Here is a 19,088-nt window from a genome sequence, read left to right on the forward strand (position 1 = left end):
GTTGATTTAAATGTGAATCTACCAAATATTACCGAACAATATTTATTTATCTTATTGATTCTAAAACAATTTAATAATAAATATCAATAAGATATAATGAATGTAGAAATTTGAACTTAACATCAAACAATCTTAATATGTACTCTATATTATATATACATTATAAAACTAAGTCTTAGCCTAACTTAGTCACCCTTCAATAGGTTTTATAATGTAGAGAAGAAATAACCCGGCTTCACGTAAATTCAATTTATACGGTACAGGTTGTAACGTTTGTATGTATTTTAGAATTGGATCATTATTTCCGTAGATGTGAAATTTAATTGAAAGGTACACACAAACAAATACATTTGAACTCTTTATTATATTAATATATTCTCTATAACACTAGCACAGTTAAAGTATGGAACTACAAAAGTAATTCGAAAATGCGTAGATGGTCTTATCACTCACGATATACGTCTGAGCTATCTCACTCATTACGTAGATGACATAATTTACTTTGAGAGGCACTAGACAATGTGTAAATAATATTTATAAATATTGTTAATACAGAATGCGACGAAATATAAAACTCAGATATCTTCTCCGTCTTCAGTACTATTTGAGGCGAAAGTAAGTATCGTAACCGTGTACTTAATCATTGCGGATATTCGATTGTGACTATATCGTGTGTATCTGGTTCTGGAATCCTTTCGATAATCATAAATTTCGTCGTGTCTCATTGGCCAGGTCACGTGACGGTCGCATTTTTTTTAAACCAAGGTTATCAATTATGGTTTGTGTCTGAAGTGCCAGTGTCAATGGGTGTCCACCTTAAAATGTACCAAACATTTCCGTACCGAAAATAATAAAAAAATGACTACATTATATAATTATTTTTTTACGCATAAAGGAGATAATTTAAATATAAAATGACGCAAAATTGCTATAACTTTATACTTAACAGCTTAATATTTTACCTGTTCATATTTATTAAGCTTCTATAAGTTTGTTTTTTGTGAACTCTAGTTAAAATTTCAATTTTGTAACGAAGCGAATATAATCAGTGATAACGATAATGATATAAATTAAATCCAATTATAATCACATCAACTTGTACTATGTCAAGATTTAAACGATGATGTTGCTTTATTCATTTCAAATTGTTTCTTTAAAATTTAAATGAATGAATGAAGAGACAAAAACGACAAACTGAACATAACTAAATGAGGAATGTCTCTTTAGTTTCAGAGTACATTCCCGGCGGCGAGTTGCTAGCTTTACTGGAAAAGTACGCAAAGTTACCAGAGGAACTTGTGAAGATATTTGTATCTGAGATTGCTATAGCTATTGGTGAGTATAATACATATAATAAAATTGGAGTGTCTGTTTGTAATATTAAAATAACCGCTTTTTACTAAATGCATTTACCAAATATATACACGATATATCATAGAACTAGATGTGCCAAGTACCAATAACCGAAACAATTGAAATATTTTTTTACAGACTTCCTGCACAACGCTGGTGTGATATATCGTGATCTCAAACCAGAAAACATTCTCTTAGATTCTGATCTCCACATTCAGCTGGTGGACTTCGGGCTGTCCAAGTGGTTGTCCATCGGCTCGCGGACCACGACGCTCTGCGGCACACTCAAATATATGGGTAAGTCTCGCTCACTAGCGAATAATAGTCCTCCACCACAAATGTCGACGGACTAAAACGGCCATTTTCCGTTTCAGTGTGGGACTCGATGCGTTGCATATTTTAAACTCGAAATGGCGCAATACGTCGCACACGACCTTTCCGATACCCCACTGAAAATCTTCGGAAGTCTGTAATCGAAATATTATTGGGCGATTATGTCAGTATTCGAGGCGAGTGCGCGCGCGACTTGCCAGTGACGGGCGAGATGAACGCACGCAGCATAGAGTTCGAAATGTCCATGGAGGGTAGGCAAGTGGACGAGGTGGTCGCCAGCATCTTCCACACGGTGCTGTTCCATCGCTCGAGCGGCAAGTTCACGTACAACAACGAGGAGAGCTACTCGATACGGACGGTCAGCTACGTGGACGTGGACTGCGACTTCATCGACTTCACGTACGTGTGCTGCGAGTCGGAGGCGCTGGGCCGCCTGGTGCGGCGCGAGGTGTCGGACTTCTCGGAGCTGCTGCGCGGCGCCGACGGCTCCAGCCCGCCGCGCGGCTCCATCAGCCTCGAGTTCTTCCAGAAGCGCCGCGCGCGCTGGCCCTTCCAGCCCGAGTGCGTGCCCTGGGAGGTGTGGACGGTCTGCTGCGAGCTCACCGAGTCCCGCAACGAGCAGGACATGCACGCCAAGCACGAGAGCGTCGTCGAGATGCTGCAGGACAAGATCGTCTTCATCACGGAGATCATCAACCGCCACGAGTACGTCCCGAAGATGCCGAGCCGGTCGGATGCCGACCTCATCTTCGACACGACGTACGCAGACATCCAGCCGTACCTGTTCAAGATCCACTACAACCTGTCCGGCGCCCCCCCCACGTCGGTCGGCAACACGGTCCGGAAGCTGATACGCGACACGCTGTCCTTGTGATGTACGGTGACCTGCTGTGCTCTGTACTTTCTGAGCCGGGACGTGAACGGATCGTTTTATATATTTGGGTTGCTGGTTTTAAAATTTTGTGATATCGTTTGGGAGCTGGTCTACGCGAGGAGAGGTCCGTGAGTTATTATTTTGGATCCTTTCGTCCCAGAGCGTGACGTCGCACGTGTTTGATTTTGTTGAACTTTAGTTAGAGTTTTATTCATCAGAAGTGCAATTATATTATTGTGAACGGGGGAGAATGTAAATAATTAAAATTATATCGTACCTATATTTATATATAACTATAATATATAATATTATTCGCAATGTTGTAACTGCAATAATGTACTTATGCTAATATTTCGCACTATCGAAATGTAATTATTTATTATTTTATTATTTCACGCGGACTAATAATTGTTTAAGTCGCTTTTGCGTAATGTTAATAATAAAACTTTTCGTTTCTATATAATTAGTAGTAATATCAATTATAATTATAATAAACGGAGCTCTAGCTCGAAAAGCTGGTTGAAGTGTCCATTTAATTTTTTTTTTAAGATTTGACAAATGTTTTCTTTCATTATATCCTAGTTATTTTTCGTATTAACGCATTCTGAGTGAAATTTTATGATAAGTAACATCCTGTATATTAGGTTTACAGTCATAGGTTTAAAATAAGACGAATTATATTATAAAGAGTTTTAAGTTGTAGCTGTAACGTCACTTATCAAATTCTGACACGTAGGATTTTTTTTTGTGTTATACGTGTTAGTGGCGAAGAATTCAAATTGTTATTAAAATTAATTTTAGAATTTTATGAACATCGATAATTTTAAGATTAACGACTGAGTTTACGCTCGGTGTAATATAGTATAGTCTATTGACTATTGGGTGTTTTATATTAAAAAAAGAAAAAGAAAATGCTTTGTGATATTTGCATGAAACATTCGCCGATTTTCGTCGTTGTATAGATATATATGTATATGAAATATTATTTTGTGTGTCAACGTTTTTAGATTAGATCGTCGTATCGAAGATATTAATTCTATAACATAAGTGTTGTATATATTTAAAATGTATAGGAGAATATTACAAATTTTCTCATTTAATATTTTTCTTCAGATAGTGAATTTATTTCAACATTGAGAGCTTTATGAAACTAATGCTTAGTTATTGGTTATTATTTCCACGATTCTAAAGCGCGGATTGGTTGGTATCAAATATTTATTACGTCGCTTATGGATGGTGGAAGTCGTCCCACATAGAAAGGTGCATGATATATCATAGTATGTATTTATGTAGGTAACAAATTGTTTCGCCTTCCGTTTATTTAAACAATAAAACTAAATTTTCATATTATAAAGTAAGTAGTGTTTAGTGTTATAACATATAAAACAACAACCATAGGTCTGAATCTTCACCTCGATATATTCTTACACAGATACAAAATTCTATCGATATAGAATATTTTTAGCGCATAGAGAACTATTCATTTTTACATTATAGCTGTTTATTATGTATCAAATGTCACTAAATAATACAATGTATCGCCCTCTTTAACTGTAATTATGAACTCTTTAAAGTATATATCAAGGCACGTTAATCTATAATTGAGGTCCTTCTTAACTGATGCTGTAATATCACGTCGGTCCAATCGTAAACATCAGATAGTAATCGCGTATATTACAGATGAAAAATATATTATAGCCTTTGAAGTTGAAAAATTGCTCTTTAAATAACTAGTTACCTGTTTAATCTGTACAAGAACCCGAAAATGTAAAGAATGTTCTAGAATAAAGAATGGATGATTGATACTAATTGTAAAAAAATATAAGAGCTTGCACTACACGTGACAGGAGTGACGCATTGCATTAGGAACGGTTGATAGATATCCGACCTAGAAATGGCTCTCATCGCGCCATAGAGGGACCTCGGTATTCCGTTTGGTTTCGTTGTCTTTTAATGTTCTCTTACATCTGGGCGGAGGAATGAATCCATCCATGATTAAACTTCTAATTATTTACTTTCCTACCTCATTTTGTGACTCTAGCTTTAGCGTGTTCGCATCTCTATTGGAAAAATAGTTTCCTATATGTAACTATAATTAACAATATAATTTCGTCGCCAAAGATGAGGCTGTACATTGCAATTGCTGATTGATTATTCAAATTTTACTATAACTTATATAATATGAGGATTGTATACTGTATTGCAGGGGCAGGAGTAGATATGGAAAGGCACATTTATATACATCCGATTTTCTAATAGCTTGTTATGTATGTTATTGATAAATATATTTTCATTTATAATGCCTGATTGTATTGATCTGTATTCCACTCATATTCACATTAAAAATGCGATTATTTTCTCCATCTAAAATAATCTATGGTATTGTAATAAATATAATATAAATACCATAGATTTTTTAGACCGACCAATGATGTCAGATCTATTCAAGGTCACGGTTGTCTATTTCTCTCTACTCCCGCAATTGCAATAAGCTATAGTTATTTATTGTGCCCGTGTCGGTTCCATATCAGCTAGTACCTCGTTAATTCTCCCGACTGGATCGTTTAACAATAATCCAGTGCTACGACAATATAAATTATCTAAACATTACCTTGATGGCGTGCCTCGTTCTTAATGTTATTTTTAGGCACTGTAAATTTTAATAAAATTGCACTTGCTATGGCCTTATTTGAAAGATGAATATATCTTAATGTGGATGGCTGTTACATGTTAGTGTATGATGAAAGTTAGTATATGTTGTGATTTATGAGTTCAAAAATAAACAAAAATCTTAGTCTTGTGATAATTTATATAAAAATGTGAATAAATGATGGAGTATTAATATTTTTTTATTTTTATTGTACATACCTATCTACCTTTAATTATATTATACGTTTGATCATTTTATTATTTAACATATATTTTAGTTCTAATTATACTGTGTAGGTACATTGTTTGAGTGTACTGTTTCATCTTATATTTAATGATTTTTAAATATATTGAAAATTACCGAACGTATCGGTATATGACTGTGTACAATCGACGCGAAATTGTCTGTACATGGTCCCCCTTCTTTATTTAATGTCGGGCGTTTAACAGCTGGTTTATCGTACTTGTATAAAGTTACAGTAGAATTAATGGATCTAAATTAGAAATATACATTACATTACAGTATTTTTATAAAATTGATTTAATTGCAAATAAAATGAAAATATTCACGATTTCAAATGTTGCATTATTGTGTTTAGTGATTTTTCTCGTTCTTTCATTGTTGACTTGTCGTTTGTGAGAAGAAAGCGGCATTATTTAACTCATTACCCCTCAATAACATTTGTAAATAAGGTCGTTAATATTTTGGATGATTTACATTATCGTTGAATAATAAAACTGCAAGTGAATCAAAAGTGACATCAGGACTTCGTGTGCTACACGACATCGAGATTCCTTCCATCGAAGTAAATATACATAATTGTTTATTTTACATAATATGTTGCTTCAGTGTGAATGGGGGAATGTGAGTTGCGTAGAGCACAAGAAGTGTGAATGGTTGCTTTAGTGTAAAAAAAGAGGTTTATTAATATATCTAGAAATCTGTATTCCATTTATACATATGTATCTCTGTTAAACCGTAATAATCCTCTTTTTTAAATGTTTGTTTTCATAACAGAATCAAAATCAAAATATTATTTATTCAAGTAAATAAAGCAAATTTGATTCGTGTTACATTAAATGTAAAGCTATGGCTTCGGGTTGCAAACATTTAACAATGATAATCTAAACAGATCAACTAGTACTCGAGTCCGACTCGCACTTTGTACTTTATCATAGCATAATATTCCTAGTGCTGTATTTGAATATTTGGTTAATTTTTATTATTATTTTTATTTATAGCGCCAGAAGTGCTGCATCGGGAACCATACGGTCACGCCGTGGATTGGTGGTCTCTCGGTGTAATCGCCTGCCGCATGCTGACTGGAGAGGTTTATTTTTATTTTATTTGAAACGATTGCCAGTAGCTAATTTTAATATCGACTCCAATCCATAAATAAATATACTTCCATTACAAATATATAAATATAAGTTACTGATGATTGTAGACGTTAAGAGTAGAGTTATTCTAACTTAGAATACAACTTAAATGGGTCATGGTATGAAATCACGACAAATTCAAGTTTAATAAATAAAACACTTGTTTTATAATAGTCATGTCTAGGGTGGATTTATCAGAAGACTGAGTAGGCTTAAAAAAATAAGTAAGGCAGCCATTCCCTTGTCAATGTCACTTTATAACATTTCACGATCGTATTCTGCGGTGAGGTTGTGAGTTGTTCTACATAATAGCTGTACATGTATTCACTGGGTGGTTTTTTGTTTCCTTTGCATAATATTGGAATTTTACTATATTAGCAATAATGACTAGATGTTCTAAAGCTACTGAAATATCCCAAAAAAAATATCTGAATTTTTCCCTTATAAGCGTTTATGCCGAATTTGGTGTTTTACATGTACATAAACGTGCAGTTTGCCTTCTTTAGGATGTATTGGTAAAAAAATATATTTCTATATTATTTTTGAGAAAACAAGGAATAAAAACTAACTTCATGTTATTTCTACAAAACTACATCATTAACTAAACAAATACTTGTGCAAATATAAGGTTTAAGTCTTTGTGGGCGGGAAAGAAAATATTTTTGGTTTGAATAACGATTAATGCACATACAGTTCAACTTACTCCTGTTATGGTTAAAATTCTCCTCATGCTATATATTAAACTAGAGGCTGATCTCGACTTTATCCCTATTTATATTTTAACTAACGAGCAATTTCTGGGCTTCTCTTAGCAGACCAACTAGGAACCATCTAGGCGATCCCATGAGTTGAATATTCCATAACAAGGCAGTTTGACTAGAAACACGCACACACCTGATTTTTATGTCTCAAAATTAACAATGAGTTCCGGGGGAGAACATGCTAGCTTTTATCGAGAAAATCATCTTTTAAGGGTGTGAAAAGGGGGGTGGAAGTTTGTATGGGGAGTCAATCAATGGGGGTAAAACGGGGTAAAATGGGGTTTGTGTGCTATAAAGTTTTATAAATTTTAAACTATTTATAAAAATGTTTATAATGATATTGATAATTGATTTTGATTAGACCCCCAAAACGTATACCCTTGCTGGGGAACCATATTCGACTCTAGTATAAAATTTTGCAGAATGTCACATTACTGCAATCTTTGAAAATAGTAGGTATTTTACTGGTCTTTTTATATCAAATCAAATGAAATCAAAATATACTTTATTCATGTAGGCTTTTACAAGCACTTTTGAATCGTCATTTAACAAACTATTTAAAGTAAAGCTACCACCGGTTCGGAATGTAGATTCTACCTAGAAGAACCGACAAGAAACTTAGTAGTTACTCTTTTTCAACATATAAAAATACAGTCATGTTAGCTAAATACAATTATATATGTATGTTATGTATACATATATATACTAGCTATCTGTACCAGCTTCACTGATTAAAATCTTGATCTTAATATAAATGAAAATATTCCAACGAAAAATGTAGCTGCTTACTTCTGACAATAATAATTTTATTGGCAATTAAGTAAAAAATAATTAAGTAAGTATTTAATAAATTAAGTACTATTCTGTAAATATTATTAGAAAAATTAAAACGATTTTATTATTACTTTGATTTCTTATTATTTTGTTCAAAGACTAGTATCTCATATGTCTCAAATGGGTTTTAAATGTTATGGGTAAAATGAAATATTTATTATAAAAAACGTATTTATTATTACTTATAGTACAGTGATTTCGATAATTTACTTGAAAATAATTACAACGTAGGTAATTTTTCGTTTCCACTATTTAAATAAGTCTCTAGTACTAATGAATAGTCAGATATACACGCGGACGTGATGACCAGGCCAAGGGCCACACGTCGCGCGAGGATGCTGATCACAAACGCACTGCGCTGCGCGGGCGGAGGGCGCGTGTCGAGGGCGCAAGTCGACACACGCCTACCGCCTAAGAACTTAATATAACTTATCTAAGGCTTAGGAGCGTTCTCCTTTGATTTTTCGCCGCTCTCTTCCGAAGAGTCCTTCTCTGCACTTTCATTCTTTTCTGAGCTCTCGCCGCTTTCTTCAGAACTGTTCTTTCCTTTTGCTGGAGCGTCGTTCATGATTGTTTCTTCTGATTTAACCTCAGGTTTGGCCACATCTTTCACAGCATCGATGGGTTGCGCAAGAGGGACGACCTCCTTGTCTTCTTTGTCCTTTGGTATTTCAATAGATTTTACATCTTTAGCAGCGTCAGTTGACTGTTCAACTTTAGGAGATTCGGGCTCATTTTCTTTAAGAGCTTGAACATCTTCGGTAGGTTTTGCAGATTTAGCATCCACTTGTACTTCAGCAGGCTTTACTTCATCTTTGATAGCCTCGGCAACAGTTTTAGCTTCGGCTTGTGGCTTTTCCGACTCCTTCTTTTCTTCAACTGCGTCACGAATTACACGGGTAGAGTCATCTGATACAGCGGCGGTTTTAGCGGCAGCAGATGTATCTGAAACTGTTGCAATTTCAGCTGGCTTTTCTTCTGACTTTGATTCTACCGATAACTTCTTCTCGCTAACTTCAACAGCACTCGACTCAGGGGCAGCCGCCTTAACTTGCTTGTCTTCAGGGTTAGCGTTCTTACCAGAAACAATCGGTTGCGGGTCAGAACTAGGACTGATAGCAGCAGGGTCAACCACATCATCAGCTATTGCAGCAGGGTTTTTTACTGCGTTGACTACGTCAATGACTACATCAGGAATAGCTGATTTCGCCAATGGTGCAGTGATCTCTTCAACCTTGGCTTGGCTTTCTTCCTGTTTAGACTCTTCTACAGCTGCTGTCTTTGTTTCGGGTTGTGCACTTTTTTCCTCAGGTTTAGGTTCCACTGCTTGGCTTATTTCCGGTTTTAGTTCAGGTTCAGTACTAACTGGAACTGATTCCTTAATTTCGGGAATAATTTCTTTCTTGACTTCGGGAACAGCCTCAACCTTGGCTTCGGGTTGTACCTCAGGGGTAGCATCTATGGGCTTATCTGCGCTTTTAGCTTCAGGTTCTACTGGTTTTTCAGCGGCTTTAATTTCTGGTGCAGGTGCAACGTCAGCCTTTTTTTCTTCCACGGGGATAGGTTCTTTTTCGCTTTCAGGCTTGATGACATCTTCAGATTTGACTGCAGGGACTGATGGAGGTGCTACGGGCACATCTTGTTTCTCCTCAGCGACCGGCATCGCCAAGCTCACAGCCGCAAAGGCCATGCAAAGTAGTAAGACCTTCATCCTGAAAAGACAAATTATGTAATTAGTGGTTTGACGAAATAATGATCGCGAGATTGCGTAGAATTCAAATGCACGTCTGCAAGTCGTGAGTGCGGTAAGGCCAATGTTACGCGCCGCCGGCCGGCACCAACGTCCAAAGCAATTTTCCTATTAAGGTTGAATCATCTAAGGGCCCGATACGCTGGGGACGGCTGCCTATCTTCTAGTCATATTAAATTAAAGCTAATATGAATAAGTAGGATGTAAACTATTTGTGAAAGTGGGCTATGGAATATCACTTTTAACTTTTGACAATTTCCAAATAATATTAAAGGGATAACAAAAATAGATATTTTATTTAAAAAAAATTGACATAAGGATTGCGTTATCGATGGATGTAATAACTATAAGAGGTTGTTGGTCCGCGTTCTATTTATACCCTAGCTAGTTAAAGGGAAGACAAAGACATTAACTCGACATCCTAGGTCCTGTTGGAATGCGGTTTGGCGCCGCTCTACAAATAGAATACAACTTCGAACGGGGTAGTTATTTTAAAAACAAACTTGTTTTGCTCTGGAATTACAGCAGCGTTACAATAATTAACAAGTGTAATAATCCCGTGTTCACAGTGCTGTTCATCGGCTTTACATAATAACTATATATTACGAGACGCTACCATGTATTAAAGTCGTATATTTTTGTACTTAATAACTGATTTACTCTTAGGTGCCCTTGATATTTTAATGATACTTTTGCACTATTTATTTGAAGTAATAGCATATTGAGATAATCTCTCGCCTCGTCCCAAAAATATGGCAAAAACTTGTATCAAATTGGCCAATTGTGTTAGGTACGATATATTAATATGCCATAAAATCCTATTGTTACTTTTTCTGCGAAATGAATGAAGTAAGTTGGCACATGATGGACACTTCCTACTGCGTGCTGTTGGCAGGATGCTACACGCGCGTCAGTAATATGGATGATCCGGCGAGACCATCACACATTATCTGAATTTTAATCGACTGATTGAATGGAATCGGCAACTAAAATGCAGAGATGCTATCGCACGTATGATTCACTCTATCAACGATAACTTTTAAACAGATTTATAAGTGAACTTTTATTTCTTGGAACAGATAAAATATTATTCATGTTAAAAAAAGTTATTTTTTATAATTATTATGAATTTAATATTCAATATGTAAACATGTGTAAAAAAACATATAACATAATACATAGTATCCTAGATGTATTTTTTTTTTTATTTCAATCGATCGCTGCCTTCTTATTTGTTATTTTACGTATCACGGCATTCTGTATTTTTAGTTTTATTAAAGAAAAATATGTAAAATAAAAGAAAATCGCTGAGTTCTTCTCCTTTCTTGTATGTATAAGAATCTTTTGAAAAACGAATATCAATTATTCATGCTTCAAGGTTGTATACCTTTTTTATTCATTATAGCTAAATAACTAAAAAAAACACTGGCCACATAACAACATTGCATCGGCTGCACTTAAAAATAATAAGATTAAAAAATAAGACACATCAACACAGCGAACAGGTTCCAACATCCGTCGAGGGCATTGGCACCATCGATCGTAATTAATACATAATCATAGACTTTATTGTTTTCTTTTTTAGTTATTAAAATTCTGTAGTCTATAAAAAAATAATAACTAATGATTGATCTACAATCTTATGTATGTGTATCTTTGGAACTTTTCTATTTTACTTCTTTTTTTTTTTACTGGTTAACTAATAATTAAATCGATGAAAAACCAACCAGTGGTTTTCTTGTGATGCTCGAACCAGTCTGCCAATTATATTAAAAACATATTCTCCACGAAACCTCAAATTATATATCACAAAACCCTTGCTGTAGTCATACTATAATTATGTCTAGATTACGAATCACTATGTCCTTTTTTGCGTATACGTAACTATTAATAATAATATAGTATATTATTTTATATCGATACAAAAAAAAATTATAAGCAATAAATTGATCGTCAAAATATCAAGCGCGTCTTGCATGACTGCGTTTCATTTGTGTTCGTTTTTAACGTAACTGGTATGATTTATGTGATTGTTAGTTAGTTATTTTCTGGAAGGATATCCTCGGTGGACTGAGGGCAAGCATTGTCGTCTTCCCACACATCGGCGCAATCTTTCAATTGAATCCCAGCGCATGCCGGCTTATTGCGCCAATCAAAAAATATGCCGGCACTCAAACGGACCACGGCTATTTGTATATAGGGATAATAATGTCGATGTATTTTTATTACATTTCTGTCTTTTATGCTTGTTACATGCTTGTTATAAATAAAAATTTTATTTTGAAATCGTCTATGTGAACTCTTATACAATTTCATATAGCTCGCTAAAATATGTATTTTATGACATTGACCGAAGAATAAGTAAGTATGTCAAGCTATTTGAACATTATATTGTTTATAAACGTGTTACAATCTGTCTAGCTCGAACAGACTTTCTACTTGATCACTAGGTGCAACCTTATTTAGTAGGCCTTGTAAAATTTCGCCTCAGACCTAAATTGCAACATAAATTACACACCAGCGATTATGTTAACTAAAGATTTTATGACTTCCCAAAATTTCACAATTTTTTCCACCCAAAATTGGAAAAAATAGGAAATTTCTCTTATATATTTTTGCTTCGCTTCCTTTTATTTTATTATACTGGTATTAGTAGTAAAGTTTATGTCGATCTTCTATTAAAATATTCATTCCTTGTGTAAATTTATTTAGTATATAAAGTTATAAACTTTGTTAGATTAAGCACCATCTTAAAACTGCATCTAAACGTTGACTTTTTATAAAGAAAAAAGCAACAAACAGATATAATAAATTTATTTATATAATAAATTTTGCACCAAACCTTAATAATATGAAAAAAAATATATAATTAGCAATTACTATAACTCTAATGTGAGTCGTGAGCATGTGATGGTCCAATTATACGTTTACTACGTCTCAAATAAAGTTATTTAAACGACCATGTATAATGCTATAATGTAAGATAATATCTTGTATGACAGACACGTTTTATGAAACATTTTTCGCAAAATGTTATCCTATAGAACTTCTAAACAGATATTATTTTATACATCGCACTACTGTGCATTAATAATACTATATTTTCTCAAAACGCTTTAACGTATATTTCGAAACTAAATAAATCAATGTAATTAATTCTCGTAAATGCTATTGGGCGAAGCGTATAACTTTAAATACTGTCCATTATCTTAAATTTTGTTTAAATACCTTTTCGAGCGTATAAATGAATAACATTTAAATCAAATGATACAAAACAGGTTCATCTCTCATCGGCAGCTTGTATTCACGTTCTTGGGAAACTCAATGGTCCCATTTGCATAAAAGTATCGTTGCATCATGATTCGGATGTATGGGACTTATTCATGTATAACTTACATTAAATTGGACACGGATTGTCATTAAACTTCGCACGTTTGCTGGACGCACACGGAGTACGAAATTTTTAAAATTTAAGGCGCGACCGTCTGGATCTGTGACCCAGACATGAGTTTTTTTCGTTGTACACGTTTTCACACAAAAACCGATTTGCCGGTCTACTTCTTCCTTTGTTTGACTGGGCTACTTTCCATTGTATAAATTGTCAATCAATAACAACCTTATTAATCTAAATATTACAAGTATTATTATAAAAGTGGTTGCTGCGTAATATTACGCGTAGATTTTGCAGCACTAGAAACTTTTTGTTTATAACAGAGCTCATTAATCTCAGTAAAAGAGCCAACGGCCTAAGTTTATTTACAAATCGGTAAATTCGTACAGTAGATTGATACGCTATAAACGGTAGGCCTAATTTTAGTATTCTCAGTATTACATTATACTGTTCCTGCAGCATGAGGTTCGTTGTCGCATGTCGAAACCCGTTATTCGAGTGATTGTGCAATATTCGACCCACGGTTCATTGTCGAGTTGTCGACGCATTGGGACGCTGATCGATCCTATTATCTCGTTCGGAATAAATCAAATCGTCGGCAATGACGGGGCTTCGCTTCGGCTTCTGCAACACTAGTAATATGAAAGCCCATCAACGTCGTCTATTGCATTATGGGTGCGGAATTTTCTTTCATAATGAGACAGAGGCATACGCTATAAGTAATAGCAAAGATAACATCCAAAAAAGTTACCTTTATAACTATTGAAACTTGCAATGGAACAAGTTTTTTTATAAAATATTCCAAAGTACCGGCGAAATACAGCAACGGTAAATCTTGATAAATAGATAGTATATAAAAGTCGTTAGCGATTTCTGGTCTAGAATCATAGGTCAATGCCAGCGGAAGAGCGCTTTGCAGGCGTAACGCCACACATTGCAAGCTAAATGTCAATAAGTGTACTCAATTCTGTAATCGACTTGCATAATATTTGAACCTTAACATTTATTGCACATTTACAAACAAAAAAAATGTTACTTTTCCTTAACTGATGTATCAAAAGTAATTAAGGTTAAATACTCGTGCCGCGTAATCTTCAATATTTTATATAACATATAAAAAAATCCTAGACATTTCTAAGTTAACTTAGTTAATACTTAGCCAAGAAAAATCAAGTTTTATTCTTGTAAAAATCTTTTTTTTTTAAATGTAGAACTTTTATTTACATGAAAGTAAAATGCAACTCATACTATTTTAATTTCTCGTATGGTTCGCTTTTTTAATCTATAATGCATAAAATCATAACATTCTTGATTCAAGATTTATAAGCACTTTTGGTTCGTCGTATATTAAGGTGAATGTAAATGTATCACTGGTTTAGAATGTAGATTCTATCGAGATGAGCCGAAAGAAACTATATAATACGTATATTTGAAACATTGACTTTTGGCCTGATGTATCCTAATCGGTTGATGTAACATTTACAGGTATGTATGTTAAACAAAATATGTAAGTAATAATATAAAATTGGAAAAAAAAATTGAGGCCAACATCTAACAGTAGAAAGTACTTAGGCAGTTATTTCACCGTTATAAAGCATTTTCTTATTTAATTAATTCTAATAATCATTTTATAATAATTATTATCCTCAATTTCAAACTAGCGTAGAAATTATCATTTAAAAAATTAAGTCTAAATACTTATGTGATATATTTATAACCTAAACAATAATTGATGCATTTAGCATATACGAGGAAAACACTTAGTTAATGCTACACGGAAAAACTTCATACCGATTGATGGATAAGATTTTTAAAACAATTACATATTTATTTAAATAACGACCTTGTTTGTCCGAAAACATTTCCATGCATAGTTTAGAGCATGACTAATTGTTGACGATCCGTGAAAATTATTATTACGTCGAACAATTGATGCGGCAAGTGAATAGAGTCCAGCTCAGCATCAACTGACTTCTGTCAAAACTCATGGTCCTCTTTTGTATAGGATTCGGAGTGGACTTTAAAAGATAATTTAATTTTTAATATTTCTTCATTCTGAATATTCATTGAGCTTGAAATTTTCAAGTTCAATTTAAATAAAGGAGAATATATTATCCACAAATAATAAAGCAACAATCAGCAGATTTTGTCGTTTAAAATTTTAAAGCAATATTAAAAAATATATTATTATAGATAACATCTCGAATTACCATCACGAATCACTATGATGGTCATATCTACAATTTTTGTTTAGTATGTATAAATCAACGTGAAACATTATGGTCCCATGTCACATACAAGCGGAAATGTACTGCGCAAATATATGGTAAAACGCGTCACATTATTGACAGAAATACATGCAAGTGAATGATTTATACGACACTAAAACCGTAGTATCGATCTTCGAGATTAATACGATTATTGAAAATTAATTCTCTCTTTGTGTAGTTGTTTCAAATGAAAAAAATATTGTTTCCAAAAACAAATTTGGTCTATTCAGCGCTCGAGTAAGCATCGTTAATATTTCCAGTTAAATCTTCATATTCACCAGCAATCGCTAAGTTAAATTATCAACTTCTTTCTAATAGAAAATAATTAACATAATCCTCTTAGATGTTTAACGTCTACCGTCGGCTATGAAATATATTTTTTATTTTTTGTAAAAAGAATGGTAAGTGTTCACCAGCGTCTCTAAAAATTACACTGAATTAAATATCAACCATCCTTAAACTACCGCTACCGACGCCTCAGACGTTCTTAAATATGTCATTTAAAATAGATACTTACAATCTTTATACCATTAAAATGTATTTAACAATTAAATATGTCCTTTATTCGAACATTTTATCATTACCGTCGAGATATCGATCAACTCAGGATATGTGGAGTCTATGAGTCATGAAAACGTCAGTACCACACGTGCTGAAAAAGTTGATTGAAAATTACCAAGACTTGCCTTACACCGCTTACACCCAGTGTAACTAATCAACAAAATCATTATAGCAGCAGATTAATATTTGTGACTAACAGTGATTGTTGTGGTTCATATTGTAGCGAATTTTAATTGCCATTATTTATTCATTATAGTTTAAATAGAGTTTACATAATTAAACTTTTTAAAGATTTTTTAAAATTTTCTGTTATCTTTTCCATTTCTATTGGTATCGTAACAAACTTTAAAATTCGTTTTGAAAAATAATTATAATTTATAAAACAGTGTATTTTATTAAAATATATACCAAATTATTGTATATAAATATCCTCAATTACAATATTAATATTATTAATACGTTTGATCATTTGAGTTTTAAAATATACATAAGATTGATCATACTATTCTTTAATAATGTTAAGGCTCCACGAAGGATTGTAGGTATTTAAGATTTTAAGATACGGTCGACTATTTGCAGGTGGCCCTGGCAGGCTGGATATAATAATAGAGCCTTGGACATTATGTTATTTTAAACCACTGCTTTATAAGAATGATGTCAGTTTGTTTTTGTGTTTTTATTAACTATGTATGACGAATTCGTTAAGTCGAATGTATAAAAAGGGATGCAACTACCTTCTTATAGATCTTGTTTATTGAACTGCAAAGGTCACATTCTTTCTCTAATTGTATAATTCGGTGCTTAATAAAGGCAATGTAATCTGATGTCTGATTCGTAAGTTTTATTTTATAATCGACATATGAAATACATGTAACTAAAACGATTTGAATCTATAAAGGTCGATTGTACTTATTCGCTGTGACGAAAGAAAATGTAATCCTTACGAAGACGTAGAACTGTTATATACGAGTAAGTCTTCTTCACGTAGGATTTGATATATAACATATTACATTGACTAAGGCGTAAATAATTCTTTGAAAAATCAGTAGATTTTATTTATTTGATAACTGTTTCAAATTTGTAATCTTGTTTAGTTGTTGATATACACTATTTAGTATGTTCTAAATCTTACGATAAATGCAATATGCTTAATTTATTCATCAACAAAATGTTTTTATTTTTTTTGCTTTTTTTATTTATTGAGAGTGTTAATCAATCAGCCTAAAAATGTATTTAAAAGTAATCGTTTGAAAATAATTATGGGAAATGATCTAATATTAAAATGAGGCAAGGCAGTAAACACGGCTGTTGTTAAACTCGTGTTTGGAAACCATTGGAGCGTAAGATCAAACTAATCGTGCTTGACTGGCTTAATAATAGAATACATAATTGATATTATTGTTGCTCTGTTATAGTTATATATTTGTCGAACTTATATTTCCAAATAAATCACGTATATAAAAAAACACTTTTAATTAATTATTATTGTTAAAAAATTTTCTTTATCGATTATAAAAATTATAAAACAAAATAGAACCTATATAGAGTGTAATATACTAACAAAACTATTAATAAAAATACTAAAAACTGTACTAAATGTTTAAAATAATCTGTCTATTCCTAGTTGAATTTATTTTTTTACATCAATGTTGAGCTTACCTTGTTTATTACGGATTCCAAGTCAATATAAGATGAATAGTAGAAGATGTTGACCACTGACACAAATTAAAAAAAAACTTCCGATTTTTTTTTTCTTGTGTGCGTGCGCTGGAACGGCCGGCAAAGTATTGGTGGTAGTTTGACAATTCCACCGTTTATATAGCAATGTCTGACTCGACACTGCAAGTGATCTGTACATCTTTTATATGAAGCTTTGAGCGCATCAGCTTTGTATCGAGTTATAGCCATTGTATATTTCAAGTTTAATAAAGTTTTTAAACTAATTAGCAGTACTCGTTCTAGTCATCATAACAGCAGTAAGGGTCATTCCATTAAAAGTAAAGTCTATAATATAATAAAATGGAAATTCAATAATTAAAACTTTACTACATATTTATTTTGATTTAACTCGTAAAAATAATTTTAACTTCATCTCGAGTTATTTAGAAAAAAATCTCTATTTAGTAATAACTGTCGGTAGATTACACTTAATAAACAAGAACGTGTAAAATTAACTTATTCATTAAATTAAATATAACTAAAGCAATCGCATTTTATTATCTGAAACAAACTTAGCTAATTAATAAAACGGAAGACAAATGCTAGTTTAAAAATAGAATGATCAAAAATAACATTTTTTTATTTTACAACCATAGACTATTTACTTATGAGTTATCACGGAAGAGCTTACCACAGATAAGAGTAACGTTAATAATTAAGTGAAAGGTTTTTAAAATATTCAAGTTTTCGTCGTTTATCATTCTAAACGGAGATTCCATTAGTGTATATTTATCGTGTTTTGTGTTATCATAAAACAGCGTATGCGTTTACAAGAGCATAAGTTTTAGTTAGTTTCATATTACGTAAATAATGACGTCTTTATATATAGCGTACTAATTCTCATTTATTCATTCATTTTTTCTGCAATTTTTACATACTTAAGTAACGTTCGTTTGACAAGATTAACATTATTTAACTAGTGATGAGGCTGAGGTTTTATTGTTACTTTAATTCATTTCGATCGAATGGGGGTTTAAAGACGTCAAAATTTTTGTCGTAATTTGCATGTGGCCTTTGTCTATGGACACTTAATTTCAAATTTATTGAAATTTGACTTTGATGAAAAAAAAATTGGTCATGACCATAACTTGACATGACTAAATAAATATTGCATAAATATATATAAATGAATGTATGTAATGTATTTTGTGTCATATTAGATTAATTCTATGGATAAAGTAAATGGTATGATTAACATGAGTAAGTCTTAATA

General features: G+C 32.9%; 3 protein-coding genes across 3 annotated transcripts in view; 2 read left to right on the forward strand and 1 right to left on the reverse strand.

Moving 5' to 3' along the window:
- LOC125068481 (serine/threonine-protein kinase S6KL) overlaps positions 1 to 19,088 on the forward strand; it is a 59,654-nt gene that overhangs the window by 12,501 nt on the left and 28,065 nt on the right. Inside the window, exons 5-7 of the mRNA XM_047677623.1 lie at positions 1,228 to 1,335; positions 1,492 to 1,650; positions 6,452 to 6,540. Coding sequence (XP_047533579.1) covers positions 1,228 to 1,335; positions 1,492 to 1,650; positions 6,452 to 6,540 — 356 coding nt within the window. The remainder of the gene's footprint in view (positions 1 to 1,227; positions 1,336 to 1,491; positions 1,651 to 6,451; positions 6,541 to 19,088) is intronic.
- On the forward strand, positions 1,756 to 3,918 carry LOC125068484 (autophagy-related protein 101). The gene has a single exon (XM_047677625.1). It carries the CDS (start codon positions 1,898 to 1,900, stop codon positions 2,558 to 2,560), a length of 663 nt encoding a protein of 220 aa, XP_047533581.1. The 5' UTR covers positions 1,756 to 1,897; the 3' UTR covers positions 2,561 to 3,918.
- Positions 8,360 to 17,967, reverse strand: LOC125068483 (protein bangles and beads). The gene is made up of 2 exons (XM_047677624.1): positions 17,816 to 17,967; positions 8,360 to 9,896 (listed from the first exon to the last, which is right to left on the reverse strand). The coding sequence occupies exon 2, from the start codon at positions 9,893 to 9,895 to the stop codon at positions 8,618 to 8,620; it is 1,278 nt and encodes a 425-aa protein (XP_047533580.1). The 5' UTR covers position 9,896; positions 17,816 to 17,967; the 3' UTR covers positions 8,360 to 8,617.

The sequence above is a fragment of the Vanessa atalanta genome, chromosome 13, assembly GCF_905147765.1.
Source record: "Vanessa atalanta chromosome 13, ilVanAtal1.2, whole genome shotgun sequence".
Lineage (NCBI taxonomy): Eukaryota > Metazoa > Arthropoda > Insecta > Lepidoptera > Nymphalidae > Vanessa > Vanessa atalanta.

Excerpts from the sequence above, each read along its gene's own strand:
- LOC125068484 (XM_047677625.1), top strand. The coding sequence starts at position 1,898 with ATGAACGCACGCAGCATAGAGTTCGAAATGTCCATGGAGGGTAGGCAA.
- LOC125068483 (XM_047677624.1), bottom strand. The coding sequence starts at position 9,895 with ATGAAGGTCTTACTACTTTGCATGGCCTTTGCGGCTGTGAGCTTGGCG.